The sequence below is a fragment of the Callithrix jacchus genome, chromosome 12, assembly GCF_049354715.1.
Source record: "Callithrix jacchus isolate 240 chromosome 12, calJac240_pri, whole genome shotgun sequence".
Lineage (NCBI taxonomy): Eukaryota > Metazoa > Chordata > Mammalia > Primates > Cebidae > Callithrix > Callithrix jacchus.
This window is the reverse complement of record NC_133513.1, coordinates 90302688-90322354: the sequence shown is the minus strand read 5'-3', so window position 1 is coordinate 90322354 and position 19667 is coordinate 90302688. Positions and strand designations below refer to the sequence as shown.

The 19667-nt window shown below is 42.8% G+C and overlaps 1 protein-coding gene across 5 annotated transcripts in view; it reads left to right on the top strand.

Annotated features, from left to right (window-relative positions):
- Nucleotides 1-107: 107 nt before the first annotated feature.
- MMS19 (MMS19 cytosolic iron-sulfur assembly component) overlaps nt 108-19667 on the top strand; it is a 41817-nt gene continuing 22257 nt past the window's right edge. For all 5 annotated transcript variants that reach the window (XM_078346191.1, XM_078346190.1, XM_035268656.3 and 2 more), the window contains exons 1-3: nt 108-267; nt 15697-15745; nt 18762-18862. In XM_078346191.1, the coding sequence (XP_078202317.1) occupies nt 156-267; nt 15697-15745; nt 18762-18862 (262 nt within the window). In that variant the 5' untranslated portion in view covers nt 108-155. The remainder of the gene's footprint in view (nt 268-15696; nt 15746-18761; nt 18863-19667) is intronic.

Genomic DNA, 19667 nt, shown 5'->3' with positions numbered 1-19667 from the left:
CCGTGGAAGTGCCTGGACAGAAGCCGGCAGACACGTGACCCGGGGCGCCCCGCCCCCTTAGCCTTCTCCCGGCTATTGGCTCAAGGGGCGCATGCGCGGAGAGGCTCGTCTGGTGCCACAGCCCGTATCCCCTCCCACGGTCTCCACTTCGCGTCATGGCCGCCGCCGCGGCTTTGGAGGCGGCGGCGCCTACAGACGCCCTATGGGGCCTCGTGCACGACTTCGTCATGGGTCAGCAAGAGGGCCCCGCTGACCAGGTGGCTGCAGGTACGGCAGACGGCGCCGCGCGCCTTCCGCATGGGGGCCAGCAGGAGGAAGCGGCCTCAGCACTGGAGCCGGGCGGGAAGGGAGGGGTACGGGTGACTTCGAGAGATTGGTCTCAAGGCTGGCTGGTTGGTGAGCACCGCGAACTTCAGAACCGTAACAAGCTGGAGAGTTCCCTATGTCTACCTTAAAACCATTTAGACTCCTCATCTCCCCGTAGCCAATGATAGGGAATGGCTACAATGATAGGGAATCATTACAGATGAGGAAACAGGCCCAGCGAGGGCAAGAGGACTTGCGCAGGGCTGCAGACCAGGCAGGAGGGGGAGCTGGGACTCGGATCCATGTGTTCAGATCGGAACCAGGTGCTCACGCCATAAAGCCACGCTGTTTTTGGGAGGTTGGTGTGAGGAAGCGCATCCTCGCAGCGGCCGCTCCCGTCGCGTGGCATCCTGGGAGTGGCGGACTGCCCCGCGCTCTAACTGGCTGGAATGAAGAGGAGGCGAGGAGCCGAGGAGCCGGGCCATGGGGAGCTGGCAATGTTCTGCGTGTCCTCCTTAAGACTTTGCGTTTCTTGCTAAAGTTCTTGATTAATTTGCTCCATGACTTTTTATGTGGCTTTTGTTTTTATCTTCTTCCCAGACCCTCAGTTTCCTGCTTTTGACCAGTTCAGAGATCTTTTTGTTCTGTAATTAGAATAAAACAACTTCCAGGCTTCCGTGGAGTTCTGAGACTTCGCTTTTCTAGGAAAAAAAATCTACTAAAAAGTTATTGCATGTTAGGAGGCCTTCAAATCTTGGGTTTAAGTAACAGAATATAAAATTATCTCATGAGTAGTTTTAAAAAATTTGTTTTTGGAAATTTTGCATGCTTGGAGAGAAGTAAGGACACATTTCTCTTGCAAATTGAGCGTATTAACCTTTAGAGTGTGTAAGAAAAGAATAGTGAATCTGCTAGAAATATAATACTTTGTTCGTTAGTAGTATTCCATTTTCATTCAATTATACCACTGTTGTTGAACACATATTATTCCCCAAACATGATGCAAAGCAATAGGTATATAAATACAAATTAAGTTAGATCTGTGCCCACCAGGAACTTATAGTATGCTGGGAGAGGCAACCATTCTATAAAAGGTGATTGCAGGGAAGTTTGGAAGGAGCAAATACCTGGTGCTGCCACCAAATTTAACATCTTACAGTTTTATGAAATATAATGTGTTATCACATTTACAAGTACAGTGTGTTATCCATGGCATTTCCCTCATGTTTTATTATGAAAATTTTCGAATATCCAGCCAAGTATAAAGAATTTCATAAGGAATACATCACCTAGATCCTACCATTATCATTTTATTGCTCCCTTTATCATATAGCTACCCATCCATTTAATTTGCAGATACCTGTACATTTTTCTTTAACTGCATTGGCATGCATGTCATTGACTAGAGTTTGTTGACGGTGAATTTGTTGTAAAATTTATATCCAATGAAATATATAAATCTTTAAGTGTATGTTTACTGATTTTGACTAATCGTACACCTGTACCATCCAACCCCCTACCAACCTAATATAGAGCATTACTATAGCAGTGTCATTTGTGACAAGTCTTTCACATTTATAAATTATGAAAATAATAATTTTGGATTTTTTTTTTATTCAAAACATTTTGAAAAGACATCTTGAATAAGGACTTATCTTGAATAAGAACTGCTTACTTCTCTTTTTTTTTGAGACAAGGTCCTGCTCTGTCTGCTATGCTGGAGTGCAGTGGTGCAGTCATGGCTCACTGCAGCCTCAACCTTTGCTTAAGCAATCCTCCTGCCTCAGCCTCAACCTGTGCTTAAGCAATCCTCCTGCCTCAGCCTCCTGAAGTAACTGGGACTGCAGGGTGTGTGCCACTGCACTCGGCTAATTTTTATTTTATTTTATTTTTTTGTAGTGATGAGGTTTCACCATGTTGCCTAAGCTAGTCTCTAACTCCTGGACTGAAGCCATCCTCCCATCTCAGCTTCCCAAAGTGCTGGATTACAGGCATGAGACACTGGTTCTTATAAACATTTTTGCAAAATTTATATTTTTGTTTCTTTCTGGAAAAAAGTGATCTAAACTGTTTAGTTTGAATTCAGCTGAGCTCAGCTAAGACTCTGTAACACTAGCCCTGTTGTAATTTAGCCCTTCTAAGAAAAGAAAGTTGGTGCTGGGTACAGTGGCTCACACCTGTAATCCCAACACTTTGAGAGGCCAAGGTGGGCAGATCACTTGAGCCCAGGAGTTGGAGACCAGCCTGGCCAACATGGTGAAAGCCTAACCCTATCTCCACTGAAAATACAAAAATTAGCTGGGCGTGGTGGTGCACGTCTGTTATCCCAGCTACTTAGGAGGCTGAGGCTGGAGAATCGCTTGAGCCTGGGAGGCAGAGGCTGCGGTGAGCGGAGATCACACTATTGCACTCCAGCCTGGGTGACAGAGCAAGACTCCATCTCAAAAAAAAAAAAAAAAAAAGAAAAGAAAGTTGGTACAGAGGAATAGTAACAGATAAAAGTTGAAAAGGTTTGGTGGAGTTGGATTATGCATAATTTTGGATTACAGGCAGAGGGATTCGTAGATCCTCGAGCAATGAAGTCATAAAATGAAAATGAACTTGACAAGGATTAAGTTAATATTGTCGATCTTAGATCACAGCCCTAGTTAGGGTTGTCGAAGGGTAACAGAGTGCTGAAGTGTCCATAAAATAAGATGTACTTTCTAATCCTTCAGCCTAAATCAAGTTTTGTTAGTGCTAAAGGGACCAGCTAGCTTCCTATTCAGTCACTCAGCAGCAGCCTGTGAATTTTAATGGAGAAGGAACACCCTTTGATGACAAAAGCAGCTGCTGCCACCTTTGTTTTGTACCCTGGGTTCCTGGTGAAAGTGTCAGCTGTAAAGAAGGTGCAAGTGGCCGGGGCTCGGGGCTCGTTGGCTCAGGCCTGTAATCCCAGCACTTTGGGAGGTGGAGGTGGGTGGGTCACAAGATTGAGACCATCCTGGCCAACATGGTGAAACCCTGTCTCTAGTAAAAATACCAAAATTTCCTGCATGTGGTGGTGCACGCCTGTAGTCCCAGCTACTTGGGAAGCTGAGGCAGGAGAATGGCTTGAACCTGGGAGGCGGAGGTTGTAGTGAGCTGAGATTACGCCACTGCACTCCAGCCTGGCAACAGTTAGAATCTGTCTCAAAAAAAAAAAAAAAAATGTGCAAGCAATGGAAGGGAAATGACCTGGCAGCCTAAGGGTTAAAGGCCTCTTGGCAAGCCTTCAAAGCCTGCCACTGCCTGGCCCCAGCCTTTTTTTCCTCACCACTGCCCTGGACCTTTAATTCCAGGCAGCCACCTTTATTCGTAGTTCCCTGAGTGCTTTCCTTCCCAATTCCCTCCACTAGCTCCGTCTAATCGAAGTAAGACCTGAGAGTCAAGGCCCAGCTTGAGTTCCCTACCCCCTACCCAAGTGTTTCCTGATTAACCCAGCCAGACAGCATCTCATACTTCAGAATCTTTGTAGTACACACTTATTTCTGAACCACTCATGTATTTAGTGGACTAGTTTCCTAGCTGTTTCTGTATACATCTCCACATCCTACCCTCCCAGTTGTACCACCAGAGTCTCCTGGAACTGACATCAGAAGGTACACAATAAAAACAACTGAAGTGAATGCAGTGAGAGAGACATTGAAAGAAGAATTTATGGAATTTGCGTTCTATCTAGTTATAGGGCTTGAAGGATAGAGAGGACTCTAAGAAGACCCCAAGGTTTCGAGGATAAGGAAAAGAAGTACTTTGTCCAAAATTGGAGGTTGGGACGGGAGCTGATTTTCGGAGAATGTGATTTCTGAAAATGTTGAATTTGCAGGTGATGGATATAATTTTTTTTTAAGTTATTTAGAGTTTCCTTCACTTCAGTCTTTATTGTATTGTGTTTTTTCATGTTTGTGATTCCCTAAGAAGACCACTAGTCCTTAAGTCAAAAGTGTTAAAGAACAGTAAAATACAGTTTTGTGAAATATCTGTGGCATTATCAGCAGAAAGGGCATTTGAGAGCTTGATTGTACCTAATCCTGATTGGGATTTTTCTCTCTCCTGCTCCTTCTCATCCTCCCACCCTACCACTTCCCCTCACTGCCCTTTGGCTGCTAGTCCAGATTCTCAAGAGGCTTCTACTCCACCAGACAGAGATCTGTTTGTGCATTCTGTGTCAGCGATCATATAAATACTCCATTGACTTCTCAGTGCCCCCACACAACTGGTGCCTTGCTGAGGAAAGTGTGGGTAGTTAGTAGGTGCTAGTAGGTCCATTTTTAGAGAGCAAATCTTGAACATGTTGGAAAAACTTAGACCCCCTATAAAGGGAAAGGAACTTACACTTATTTTTTCCTTCATACCAGTGAAAATGCCCTTAGGAAAATCCACTTTCTATTAGCTTTCTTCATCTTCATCCCAGGAGTCCAAGTGCATAATTAATAGTATTTCCAGGTGTTCTGTTTTTTTGTTTTTGTTTTTGTTTCTGTTTTTTTTTCTTTGAGATGGAGTTTCGTTTTTGTTGCCCAGGCTGGAGTGCAGTGGCTGGATCTCAGCTCACCGCAACCTCTGCCTCCCAGATTCAAGCAATTCTCCTGCCTCAGCTTCCTGAGTAGCTGGAATTACAGACATGCAACACCACGCCTGGCTAATTTTGTATTTTTAGTAGAGACGGGGTTTCTCCATGTTGGTCAGGCTGGTCTCGAACTCCCAACCTCAGGTGATCTACCCACCTCAGCCTTCCAAAGTGTTGGGATTACAGGTGTGAGCAACCACACCAGCCTGGTTATTTTTAATTTTGGAGAATTTGCAGCATTAAAATAATCACTTAATGTTAGTGGTCCATGGTCCATAAACCCAGGAATCTTACTCCTTTCTCATGCTAACCCAGTCTCTGTTTATATCACTATGGTAACACGGAACTTATTATACAGTGATTGTTTTATTTATTTATTTTAGAAGCAGAGTCCACTCTGTTGCCCCAACTGGAGTATAGTGCGACCTCAAAGAACTCCTGGGCTCAAGTGATCCTCCTGCCCCAGCCTACAGAGTAGCTGAGACTACAGGCCCGTGTCATCACACCTGGCTAATTTTTTTTTGGTAGAGAACAGGGCCTTATTTAGTTGCCCAAGGTGGTCTCCAACTCCTGATCTCAAGCAGTCCTCCAGCCTCAGCCCACTGTGATTGTTTTAAATGTCTTTCTGGGCCAGGCACGGTGGTTCATGCCTGTAATCCCAGCGCTTTGGGAGGCCGAGGTAGGAGGATAACTTGGACCCAGGAACTTGAGAGACTAGCCTGTAAGATATAGTGAGACCTTATCTCTACGTAAAAATTTAAAAAATTAGTCCAGTGTGGTGGTGTGCCTGTAGTCCCAGCCACTTGGGAGGCTGAGGTGGGAGGATCACTTGAGCCCTGGAGGAAGAGGTTTGCAATGAGCCAAAGATGGCACCACTGCACTTAAGCCTGGGTGGCAGAGTGAGACTCTGTCTCAAGAATGAGTGAATGAATGTTTGTCTTTCTGCTCCAACAGACTATGGGCTTCTCCAAAACTCCCTGTCCATATTTCTATCTTAAACCCTAACACGATACCAAATTTATGCTATTCAGTAAATGTTGAATGAAAACAAACCTATGGCAATTTTTTTTTTTTTTTCTGAGACGGAGTTTTGCTCTTATTGCCTAGGCTAGAGGGCAGTGGAGTGATCTCAGCTCACTGCAACCTCTGCCTTCTGGATTCAAGTGATTCTCCTTCCTGCCTCAGCCTCCTGAGTGGCTGGGATTATAGGCCCATGCCACCATGGCCAGCTGAATTTTCTTTTTTCTTTTTTTGGTAGTAGAAACAGGTTTTTATCATGTTGGCCAGGCTGGTCTCAAACTCCTGACTGCCTGCCTCGACCTCCCGAAGTGCAGGGATTACAGGTGTAAGCCGCCGTGCCTTGCCACCATTTTCCTTATTCTTTTTTGCTGTCTTGCAGTAGCTTTATTATCTCGTTTTTCTCTAATTTTTTCTATTTTTATCCTTACTCTGTGTGTGTGTGTGTGTGTGTGTGTGTGTGTGTCAGTGTCAGAGAGAGAGAGAGCGAGAGATGGAGTCTCGCTCTGTAGCCAGGCTGGAGTGCAATGGCATGATTTTGGCTTGCTGCAACCTCTGCCTCCTGGGTTCAAGAGATTCTCCTGCCTCAGCCTCCAGAGTAGCTGAGGTTACAGGCATGTGCCACCAGGCCCAGCTAATTTTTTGTATTCGTAGAGGCAGGGTTTCGCCATGTTGGCCAGGCTGGTCTAGAACTCCTGACCTCAGTTGATCCACCCGCCTCGGCCTCCCAAGTGCTAGGATTATAGGCGTGAGCCACCATGCCTGGCCTTATACTCACTTTTGTGTTTGTGCTGCATTAATTCAAGAAAGAATTTTGGCCCGGCACGGTGACTCACGCCTATAATCCCAGCACTTTGGGAGGCCGAGGTGGGTGGATCACGAGGTCAAGAGATCTAGACCATCCTGGTCAACAAGGTGAAACCCCGTCTCTACTAAAAATACAAAAATTGGCTGGGCACGGTGGTGCGCGCCTATAGTCCCAGCTACTCGGGAGCCTGAGGCAGGAGAATTGCTTGAACCCAGGAGGCAGAGGTTGCATGAGCCAAGATCACGCCATTGCACTCCAGCCCGGGTAACAAGAGTGAAACTCCGTCTCAAAAAAAAAAAGAAAGAAAGAATTTTGTGAAAGATATTATGACTCAGGGACTTTGCCAGAAGAGTTCACCCACGTACTGGGTGGCATTCAATGAATCACATGCAAATGCCTATTTCTTTGTATTATAAAGCAGCCATTTTTTTTTTTGTTTTGAGACGGAGTTTCGCTCTTGTTACCCAGGCTGGAGTGCAATGGCGCGATCTCGGCTCACCGCAACCACCGCCTCCTGGGTTCAAGCAGTTCTCCTGCTTCAGCCTCCCGAGTAGCTGGGACTGTAAGCGCTCGCCACCGTGCCCAGCTAATTTTTGTATTTTTAGTAGAGACGGGGATTCACCTTGTTGACCAGGATGGTCTCGGTCTCTTGATCTCGTGATCCACCCGCCTTAGCCTCCCAAAGTGCTGGGATTATAGGGGTGAGCCACCGCGCCCGGCCTAAAGCAGCCATTTTCATATTGATGTGTGCAGAATGCCGAAGAAGCATTTTTCAGTTAGAAAATTTGAGGCAGCCGACGGGAGTAGGAACTGCTATAGGGCATAATGGAACTTTCTCTGGTGATGGAAATGTTCTGTATCTTGATTGGGGCCTTGGTTATTTGGGTGTATACTTTTATGAAAACTTATAAAACTGTACACTTGGCTGGGCTCAGTGGCTCACGCCTGTAATCCCAGCACTTTGGAAGCCAAGGCAGGCAGATCATGAGGTCAGGAGTTCAAGACCAGCCTGACCAACATGGTCAAACAATGTTCTACTCAAAATACAAAAATTAGCCCAGCGTGGTAGCAGGTGTCTAATTTAAGCTACTCGGGAGACTGAGGCATGAGAATCACTTGAACCCAGGAGGTGGAGGTTGCTAAGATCACCCCACTGCACACCAGCCTGGGGCAACAGAAACTCCATCTAAAAAAAAAAACAAAAAAAAAAACAAAACTATACACTTTAATATCTGTGCAATTCAGTATATGTAAATTTTATCTCAAAATTTTTTTTTTAAATGAAGAAACAAAGGGTACCGAATGGGCCCTATTTGGCACTTCTTATCTTAGAGCCTTTGTTCCAAAGATAGACCCTAGCCTGGCATCCACGGAGGGTTTTGATGCTATTGCTGAAGAAACATGATTTAGTTCATTGCTATCCTTTGCCATTAACAGTTGTTAGTCCCCTATGGCTTCCTCTGTACAATTGCTAACTCCTTCTGTGGCCACTATTGAAATTAATTTTCAGATGGGTTGTTTCAGCAGAGTTTTCTGCACTGTAGCCACGGGTATCCAAGAAAGTACCCTTTTCTACCTTTCCAAATGCTGCAAAGCTTTTTCATCGTTTGTAACCCAGAAATAGGTGTTTCAGTTCATGGAAATGTTGCCATTAAGGAATTGAGTGTAGAACCCAACTTGGTTTATTTGGCCTGTTATTCTGGCTGCTACCCCTTCCCCCATCCTACAGTCTGCTCATTTTTTCCTTTGGCTCTTTCTCAGGAGCTGGGGCAGCAGCTGGGCCTTCCACATCCTGGCACGAGTGGGCTGAGTGCCTGATGTCTAAATTGGTGCCAGTCACGAGCTATAAGTCCTAACTAGAGCTCTTATTTTCTTCCATTGTATTGGACTTCTTACTGTAATACTAGAGTGAGCCTCTGTCCAGTTCAGTTCATAACTGTTGCTCTGAGACCACAGACTTAACAAAGTTGAGGATTTCTTCAAACCTCTCTTTCACTTTTTCCAGCATTGGCACAGGCTGACTAGTTAAGATTCTGTGTTTTTAGGGGTAGATGGATTAGGAACCCAGCACAGGCTGCTGGAAGTAATTCTATGTTTGCCACACCTTATTTAGCTATAAGTGTTTGATGTGAACCAAGGCCTTATGAAGATTGTTAGCCTTTTACTCTGTTTCTCCCTTGAAACTACATTCTAAGATGCTTCTGTTTGATCTATGTGAGTTACTTTTGTGCTGCTAAAATTGCATTTAAAGGCCATATGCAGTGGGTCACACCTGTAATCCCAGCACTTTAGTAGGTCAAGGCTGGTGGATTGCTTGAGCCCAGGAATTTGAGACCAGGCTGGGCAACATGGCAAAACCCTGTCTCTACAAAGAAATACAAAAATTAGCTGGGCATGGTGGTGCACACCTATAGTCCCAGTTACTCGGGAGGCTGAGGCAGGAGGATCACTTGAGCCTAGGAGGTCAAGGCTACAGTGAGCTATGATTTCACTACTGCACAGAGCTAGACTGTGCCTTAAAAAAAAAAAATCCAAATAATACAGGTAGAAAATCCTCCCTCCAGGAGGTGGAGTTTAATCTTCCCCTCCCCGATGAATACAGGCTGGACTTAATGAATGCCTTACAAATAAAAGAGTGTCAGAAAGAGAAAAATAGTAACTGTATAGTGCAGAGACCTGGCAGACATACCCTAACCAAGTGATCAACATTAATATTGCCAGTGATGGAGAAGCCATGTTACTATCCTATATCCTTGATATGATGAGAAGGGGACTTCACTGCTATGATATCTTTTTTAAAACCCATAACCCCAGTCTAAACATGAGGGAAACATCAAACAAACCCAAATGGGGAACCTTCTGTAAAGTACTTCTTTAAAACTATCAAGGTCATGAAAAACAAGAAAAGACTAAGAAACTTTCGCAGACCTGGAGAGACTAAGAATTAAAGATGACTAACTGCAATGTGGTATTCTTAATTGGATCCTGGAACAGAAATTTGGTATCAGTGGAGAAACTAGTAAAATCTGAATAAAGCCTAGAACTTAGTTAATAGTGTATATCAGTGCTAACCTAATCTCTTAGTTTTGACATGCATGTATAGTTTGACAAATGTGTACCATGTAAGATGTTAACATTAAGAGAAACTGAGTCACGGCTATATGGGAACTCTACACTGTCATTGTAACTGCTATAAATGTGAAATTATTCCAAAATGAAACATTTCTTTAAAAAAAAAAAGGTAGTGTAACTCTCAACCCTTAACTATGCATTTTCCCTCCCTGAAGGCAACAAACGTTATTAGTTCCTTTTATATCTTCCAGAGATGAAAATAAATGCAAATAAAAACAATCCCCCCTCCCTTTAAAAACAATGCTATGCGCATACTAGGTACACTATTTATACACACTGTACTGCTTTTAGATCTTGACCCATTATCAGTGTATATATAGCTTCAGTCTTTCTTCATTTGGCTTTTTAAAAGTAGCTGCAGGCCAGGTGCATTGCCTCACGCCTCTAATCCCAGAACTTTAGGAGGCCAAGGCAGGCAGATCACTTGAGCTCAGGAGTTCAAAACCAGCCATAGGCAACATGGTGAAACTCCATCTCTACTAAAAATAAAATCCAGCCTGGGCAACAGAGCAAGACTCTGTCTCAAAAAATAAAAATAAAAAATATTTAAAAATAAAGTAGCTACAGAGAATTCCATGGTATGGATGTACTATAATTCATTTAACTGGTTTCTTACTGACTGGCATTTGTTGTTTTGTTTGCAGTCATTTACTGTTACGAATAATGCTGTATTGAATAACATTGTACATGCATTATTTTGCATTTTTACAAGTACATTCTGCCCTCCATATCTGTGTGTTCTACGTCCGTGATTCAACCAACTGCAGTTCAAAAGTATTTGGGAGAAAATATTGCAACTGTACTGAACATGTATACACTTTTTTTCTTGTTATTCCCTAAACAATACAGTATAACAACTATTTACTTGTATTAAGTATTTTTAGTAATCTAGAGATGATTTAAAGTATATAGGGGAGTCTGCATAGTTTGTATGCAAATATGGCATCCACAGATTTTAGTAACCTCAGGAGGTCATGAAACCAATCTCCCATGTATATTCCAAAAGATGACTATATAGCTATAAGATAAATTTCTAAATTTCCTGGGTTAAAGCCTATATGGACCTGGAATTTTAAAGCTGTTATACTGCCCTCAATATAGGGTTGTACCAATTTATAATACTACCTATAGTGTTTAAGAGTGTCTGTTTCTGAATACCATGACCAAACATATATTGCTAAGTTTTTTATCTTTGCCAGTCTGGTAGATTTTCTTTAAAAGTTTCTGTATAGTTTAATTTGCATCTTTTATTGTGAATATGGTTGAATATCTTTTCATACATACTTGTTCCTTTTTTGTGAAATACCTGTTCATTTTTTTGTTTTTTGCCCTTTTATTTTTTATTTATTTTTTTTGAGTCAGAGTCTCACACCGTTGCCCAGGCTGAGTGCAGTGGCACGATCTCAGCTCATTGCAACCTCTGCCTCCTGGGTTCGAGTGATTCTTATGCCTTAGCCTCCCAAGTAACTGGGATTACAGGCATGTACCACCACACCGGCTAATTTTTGTATTTTTAGTAGAGATGGGATTTCGCCATATTGTCTAAGCTAGTCTCAAACTCTTGGCCTCAAGCAATCCACCCTCCTCAGCCTCCCAAAGTGCTGGATTACAGGGATGAGCCACTGTGCCTGGCCTGTTTTTGCTCATTTTAAATTGTTGGCTTTTTCTGCATTGATTTGCTGGAACTCTTTATATACTGGTAAACTGGCTTTTTGTTTTAAGACTTGCAAACTTTTTTTCCCAGTTTGTCCTATGATGATTATTTTTGCCTTGTAGAAAATCAATCCTTTATGGCTTATGAATTTTATCTTGTTCTTAGAAATGTTCTCATATTTAAAAAACACATTTTGGTGAAAGATTTAGAGCCAATGTTTGTTTTTGTTTGCTTTCCAAATATTTATGTAATCATTCAATACTATATATTGAATAGTCTTTATTTTTCCCATTAACTGAAGTATGAGTTTAAAAATCATATTCTCATATGTATTTGTGTCTCTGGACTTTCTTTTTTTTTTTTTTTTTTTGAGCTGGAGTTTCCCTCTTGTTGCCCAGGTTGGAGTGCAGTGGCGCAATCTCAGCTCACTGCAGCCTCCGCCCCCTGGGTTCAAGTGATTCTCCTGCCTCAGCCTCCCAAGCAACTGAGATTACAGGCATGTGCCGCTATGCCCGGCTGATTTTGTATTTTTAGTAGAGGTGGGGTTTCTCCATGTTAGTCAGGCCGGTCTCGAACTCCCAACCTCAGATGATCCACCCGCCTCGGACTTCTAAAGTGCTGGGATTACAGATGTGAGCCACCACGCCCTGCCATGTCTCTGGACTTTCTGTTCTATTTTAGTACCATTGATTTATTTGAGTATGAATTGAAACTACACTGGTTATTTTTTATTTTTACTTTTATTTTGGAAAATTACAAGTATATTCAAAAGTGTATACTTTTTCTTTTTTTGTTGGTAAAAGTGTACACTTTTAAAATGTGACCATATAGAAATCTTTTAATATCTGGAAGGGCTACCTTCCCTCTGCTTTTCTATTACTCTTTTTCAGAATTTGCCTAATTATGTAATATATATATAATTATATATTATAATTATTAGACATATAATATATGGCATATATGTATAATACACAATGTCTAATAATTATATATGATATATATGTCTAACATATTAAACATGTATACTTTATTAGACATATATCTAATATGTCTATATATATAATATATATATTGCACTTTAATTTCAGGATAAGTTTATCTAGTTTCTAAAAATATTCTGTTAGTGTTTTTATGGTGATTATCCTTTCTTTTTTTTTGTGAGACAGAGTTTTGTCGCTCAGGCTGGAGTGCAATAGAGCGATCTCAGCTCACTGCAACTTCCGCCTCCAGTGTTCAAGTGTTTCTCATGCCTCAGCCTCCCAAGTAGCTGGGATTACAGGCATGCACCACCACGCCTGGCTAATTTTGTATTTTTAGTAGAGATGGGTTTCTGTTGGTCAGGGTGATCTCAAACTCCCGACCTCAGGTGATCCACCCACCTCAGCCTTCAAAAGTGCTGGAATTACAGGCATGAGCCACCATGCCTGACTTTTATGATGATTATCTTAAAATTATAGATTGATTTGGGAGATTTGTCATCTTTAGTCCTTCAAAGATATAAGATGTGTTTCTATAAAGTTTTCAGATCCTCATTAGTGTTTATTTTTATTTAAAAAAAAAACCCTTTAACCAGTTTCTCCCCATTTTCTTCTGTACTTTGCAACCACCATTCTACTCTCTGCTTTTGTGAGTTCAACTTTTTTTAGATTCTGCCTATAAGTGAGATCACAGGATATGGTATTTGTCTATGTCTGGCTTATTTCACTTAGCAAAATGTTCACCCAGGTTCATTTGTGTTGTCCCAAGTGGCAGGATTTTGGCCCAGCACAGTGGCTCATGCCTGTAATTCCAGCATTCTCAGAGGCTAAGGCGGGCAGATCACCTGAGGTCAGGAGTTTTAGACTAGCCTGGCCAGCATGGCGAAATCCCATCTCTACTAAAAAATACAAAAATTAGCCAGGCATGGTGGCATGCACCTGTAATCCCAGCTGCTCAGAAAGCTGAAGGCAAAAAAAAAAAAAGAAAGCTGAAGGCAGGAGAATCGCTCGAAACTGGGAGGTGGAGGTTGCAGTGAGCCGAGATCACACCACTGCACTCCAGCCTGGCTGACAGACAGAGACTGTCTCAGGAAAAAAAAAAAAAAGTGGCAGGATTTCTTTTTTTCTTACAGCTGAATAATATTCTGTTGTATATGTGTACACACACATCATGTTTTCTTTTTTCTTTTTTTGAGATGGAGTCTTGCTCTGTTGCAACCGCTGCCTCCTGGGTTCAAGCAGTTCTCTGCCTCAGCCTCCCAAGTAGCTGGGATTACAGGTGCCCACCACCATGCCCAGCAAATTTTTTTGTATTTTTGGTAGAGATGGGGTTTCATCATCTTGGCCAGACTGGTCTTGAACTCCTGACCTTGTGATCCACTGCACCTGGCCACACGTCATATTTTCTTTATTGATTTATCTGTTGACACTTAGGTTGTTACCAGATCTTGACTATTGTGAATAATGCTGCAGTGAACATGGGAGTACGGACATCTCTTCAGATATTGATTTCATTTCCTTTGGATATGTACCTAGTCGTGGGATTATTGGATCATATAGTAGTTGTATTTTTAATTTTTTCAGGAACCTCCAAACTGTTTTCCATAATTGCTATACCAATTTACATTCCTATCAACAGTGTATAAGGGTTCACTTTTCTCTCTGTCTTCACCAGCACTTGTTATCTCTTGTCTTTTTGATCATAGCTATCCTAGCAGGTGTGCAGTGATGTTTCTCCAGTGTTTTAAAGTTTTCATTGGCCGAGCATGGTGACTCACGCCTGTAATCCCAGCACTTTGGGAGGCAGAGGTGGGTGGATCATCTGAGGTCAGGAGTTCGGGACCAGCCTAGCCAACATGGTAAAACCCCATCTCTACTAAAAATACAAAAATTAGCTGGGTGTGGTGGCATGCGCCTGTAATCCCAACTACTTGGGAGGCTGAGGCACAAGAGTCGCTTGAACCGTGAGGAGGAGGTTGCAGTGGGCTGAGATTGCACCGCTGCACTCAGCTTGAGTGAGAAGAGTGAACTGTGTTTCAAATAAATAAATAAATGAATGAATGAATAAAATAAAGTTTTCATCATTCAGATTTTCACATTTTTTGATAAGTTTATATCTAGGTTGGGCACAGTGGCTCATGTCTGTAATCTCAGCACTTTAGGAAACTGAGATGGGAAGATCACTTGAGCCCACAAGTTCAAGACCAGCGACATGGCACAACCCATCTCTACAAAGAAATACAAAATGCTTAGCTGGGGGTGGTGGCACATACCTTTAGTCCCAGCTAGGTGGGAGGCTGAGGTGGGAAGATCACATTACACCATTGCACTCCAGCCTGAGTGAGACTTTTGGTTTTGTTTTTTGTTTTTTGAGACAATGTCTCACTCACTCTCTTGTCCAGGCTGGAGTACAGTGGCAACAGAGCAAGACTTTTTTTTTTTTTTTGGAGACGGTGTCTCACTCTGTCACCCAGGCTGGAGTGCAGTGGTGTGATCTTGGCTCATTTCAACTTCCGCCATGCAGGTTCAAGTGATTCTCCTGCCTCAGCCTTTTGATTAGCTGGGAGTACACCCACGTGCCACCACCCCTGGCTAATTTTTTCTTATTTTTAATAGAGACAGGGTTTCACCATGTTGGCCAGGATGGTCTCAATCTTCTGACCTCATGATCCGCCCGCCTTGGCCTCCCAAAGTGCTGGGATTACAGGCGTGAGCCACCTCGCCCAGCCAAAAAACAAGAGTTTTTATCTAATGTATTTTACCATGATTTTCAAAAAGGAGGGAAAAAAGTTTATATCCATGATTTTTTTTTCCTTTTTCTTTTTTGCTATTATAAATAGGGTCTTTTTTCCTTACATCATTTTACAGGCTGTTGTGTATACGTATATATATATATATGAAGATTTTAAATTTCATAATATTTTATACCCAGCTAATTTAACAAATTATTTTGTTTGTAGTATTTTTTATTTCTCTTAGATTTTCAAGATATATATTCATGTCATTTGCAAATGATATATTTCCTTTTCAATTTTTATACAAAGCTGGATATTTGCAATATTACAGTAATGCTGCTGCTTATCTAGGAGAGCTCTTGACAAGTATAGTGGGCCCCAAGGTACAAAGCCTAGGGCAGGCAGGAAACATTAGTAATTAGTGTTATTCAACCCTTTGGTAGGGTTTGATTTTTCATGTTTATTTATTTTATTTCCTGCAGATGTGAAATCTGGCAACTATACAGTGTTACAAGTTGTGGAAGCCCTTGGGTAAGAGCCTCTGCTATAGAATGTTCTTCTCCAACCCTGACTGTATATTCTGAAAAGTTACTTTCGTGAATTGCTGCTTTCCAGAGTCTGAATTTGTCCTGAAGCCAAGCAACCCCCTTCCATATTAGTACCTCAGTCTAAGTCTATGTGTTTGAATTGTTTCTCCCAAAAAAAGTTTCATGCCATCTGGCTGAGGCTTCTTTAGTAGTGTTGGGGAGCACACAGCCTGTAGGCCACATCAACTCCTGGTACAGCCCACGGCTTTGGGATGAGGTACATGGTTGAAGGGCATCGGCCGTTGGTTAATTAGAACTGGGATTCCTTTATGCATCTTTAGACCCACCTACCTCCATGGGATGCTAGCCTGCCTAGACCTGACTCAGAACAAGCTGTGGGCCCAGCCTGGGGAGTTCCCAGGAGGCTGACCCTGCTGCAGATCCCCACTAGGAGAAAAGCTTTTGGGAAACAGCAGATAAAGCAGTGTTGTAGCTTGGGATTCTAAGCACTTAGAGGAGTATGCGCTTGTAGTCTAATGTTTACTTTCTTCATATTTCACACTTGGTATAGACCATTGGAATTGACAAGTCTTGTTAGTAAGAGTTGTTCATTGTCACAGCATGTCTTCTAACGCAAAAAAACTAGAAAATTGGGGTAAATTAAAAAACGAAGTCATTGTTACACATTTCTCCCACATAACAGACTATTTGGCCTTTCTACTCACATTGTGGTGGCCTTGGTCCATTAAAAAAATATATACCATTGGTTGGGTGCAGTGGCTCACACCTATAATCCAAGCACTTTGAGAGGCAAAAGCAGGTGGATTGCCTGAGCTCAGGAGTTCAAGACTAGCCTGGGCATCATGGTTAAACCCTGTCTCGAACTCCCGACCTCAGGTGATCCGCCTGCCTCAGCCTCCCAAAGTGCTGGGATTACAGGTGTGAGCCACCACACCTGGTTCCCTAAACCCTGTCTCTACTAAAAATACAAAAGTTAGCCTGGCATGGTGGCTGGTGCCTATGGTCCCAGCTACCCGGGAGATTGAGGTGGGAGAATCACTTGAGTCTGGGAGGTGGAGGTTGCAGTAAATAGATTGTGCCACTGCATTCTAACCTGGGTGACAGAGTGAGACCCCTATCAAGAAGTGTATATATGTATGCAATTCTGTGGCTTTAAAAGTATATTTACAGATTCGTGCATTCTCAGCACAATTTGAGGACATTTTCATTACTCCAGAAAGAAACCCATGTCTACTAACAGTCATTTCCCCTTCCCTCTTCTTCCCAGCCCCTGGCAATCACTAATCTACTTTCTGCATCTATGGATTTGGCTACTCTGGACATTTCATATAAATGGAATCACACATGTGGCCTTCGTTGCTGGTTTCTTTCACTTAGCATGTTTTCAAGCTATATCCATGTTGCAGCACATAGCAATTCTGCATTTTTTTTTCTTTTCATTTTTTTTTAAGACAGAGTCTCGCTTTGTCTCCCATGCTGGAGTGCGGTGGAGTGATCTTGGCTCACTGCAACCTCCACCTCCCAGGTTCAAGCGATTCTCTTGCCTCAGCCTCCCGAGCAGCTGGGGCTACAGGCGCCCACTACCACACCTGGCTAATTTTTGTGTTTTAGTAGAGACAGGGTTTTGCCATTGGCCAGGCTGGTCTTGAACTCCTGACTCTGCGATCCACCCACCTCGGCCTCCTAAAGTGCTGGGATTACAGGCATGAGCCACCTCGCCCGGCCTGTTCTGCATTTCTTTTCTTGCTGAATAATATTCCATTGTATGGATATGGATCTTATTTAATCATTTATCAGTGGATGGACATCTGGATTGTCTTTACTTTTTGACTGTTCCTAATAATGCTGCTAATTATGCATTTGTGTGCCTTGGTCCATTTTTACATGCTTCAAATGCATAGTTTATTTTTGCTTTTTCTTTGAGGCAGCATCTTACTCTGTTAATCATGCTGGAGTGCAGAGGAGCCATCACAGCCCACTGCAGCCTCAACCTCCTGGGCCCAAGTGATCCCGCTACCTCAGCCTCCCAAGTAGCTGGGACTACAGGCATACGCCACCATGACCAGCTAATTTTTTAATATTTTTTGTAGAGACAGGGTCCCACTATGTTGTCCAGGCTAGTTGTGACCTGCTGAGCTCAAATGATCCTCCTGTCTGTCTCCGAAAATTCTGGGATCACAGATGTGAGTCACTACACCCAGACTGAATGCACAGTTTTCTACTTCCTGGGTAGAAACTTTTCTACAGGTTTTTATCCTATGGGGATCCTGTTAAGAGTGATCTTATTGTTGTCCCCTTACTCCTAGTTATATACACTCTTACCCTTGAGGTTCAGTACAACTGTCTCATCCACTCTCTGCTTGTTCCTGCTTAGATTATTTCTAGAATGTTTCAGTATAATCTCCGTAGAGCAATTTTGAGGACAAGTCACTTCCTTGTAGCTTCAGTCCAGCTTCTCATATCAATAATCCTACCTAGTTAAAGCTATATTCTAGCTATCTTACTCCCCCTAGGAACTTGGTGGTGATTCTAAGTATTTTTTTTTCCTTAGCATTAATTTACAAAGATGCACATATTCTCCTCATTTTGGTAGAAGCTGCAGCTGCCAATCATCTCTCAAACCCTGTGGGTAGCTGCTAAGCTCCATTTCAGGGGAATGTCACTGGGAAAAAATCTTATCACTGGGGAGAAACAGTAAGCACAGTGTTGATTAGTTGTCAAGCTGGGGGTGCCTGGAGGCAGAAACTTCTGTTGGCTCTTGGTGTCACATGTGCCTCTAATGATGCCAGATAAGTCTGGGGATCGCTAGTAAGCCTCTGTCCTTACTGGTATCTGTAATGCTGTTACCTCAGGAACACCTTCCTGGGCTGTTTTTACTCTTAACAGGGCTTGGCTCTGCTTCCATGCCCAGGGAGTAATTGTGACTAATGTAAAATATTTAATTCTTCAAACATTTGAAGTGAGTAATTGCAGGCTCTCTCTATCCTGTTTCCCCCCAGGTCCTCTCTAGAGAATCCAGAACCCCGAACTCGGGCACGAGGAATCCAGCTTTTGTCACAGGTGCTGCTCCAGTGTCACTCCTTGCTCCTGGAGAAGGAAGGTACTGGTATCGCTAGTTGGAATGTCTTCGTGGCTTGCTGAGCCCAGGTCTCCAATGTCTATTAAAACCAACTTTACAGGCAGGGAAGGAGGGTATAAAGTATCTATAAACTACTAATTAGAGGTCTTCATTCCTCACTGGTGGAGGTGGCAGAAATGATTAGAATTGAGACACAAGACATATGGATTTCAATATAAAAAGTTAGCTGGGCATGGTGGCGGACTCCTAGCTACTTGGGAGGCTGAGGCAGGAATCACTTGAACCTGGGAAATGGAAGTTGCAGTGAGCCGAAATCATGCCACTGCACCCCAGCCTGGATGACAGAGTGAGACTCTGTCTCAAAAAAAAAAAAAAAAAAAAAAAAAAGACACATGGATTTCAAATGTAGTCTTAGCCTGTTTTTTCAGTGTATTTTTCCCACTCTGTAAAATGAACAGGGCAGTATTTAACAGGCAGAGAGGAAAAGTAATGAAATATCAATATGCTTTGATGTCCTGAGGGGGAAAAAGGCTGACAACTCACTTACCTTCTATAGAGGGACAGGCAAACTACAGCCTGGTTTTTCTGGGTTTTATGAGGAGGTTTTTGTTTATTTGTTGTTTGGTTTTAAGGAGCAGAGAGTTTAATAGGCAAGTAGGGGCAAGAAGGAAGCGAGAAGGAAGAAGCTCCCCTGTACAGAGTTCGGGTGGTAGGGGGCAGGGGGGATGCTTCAAAGCTTAGAGAGGGAACCCCACCTGCCACAGATACTAGCTAGGTATATATAGTGAGCCTGGAGGTAGTGGTGTCTGATTTGCATAGGGCTCAG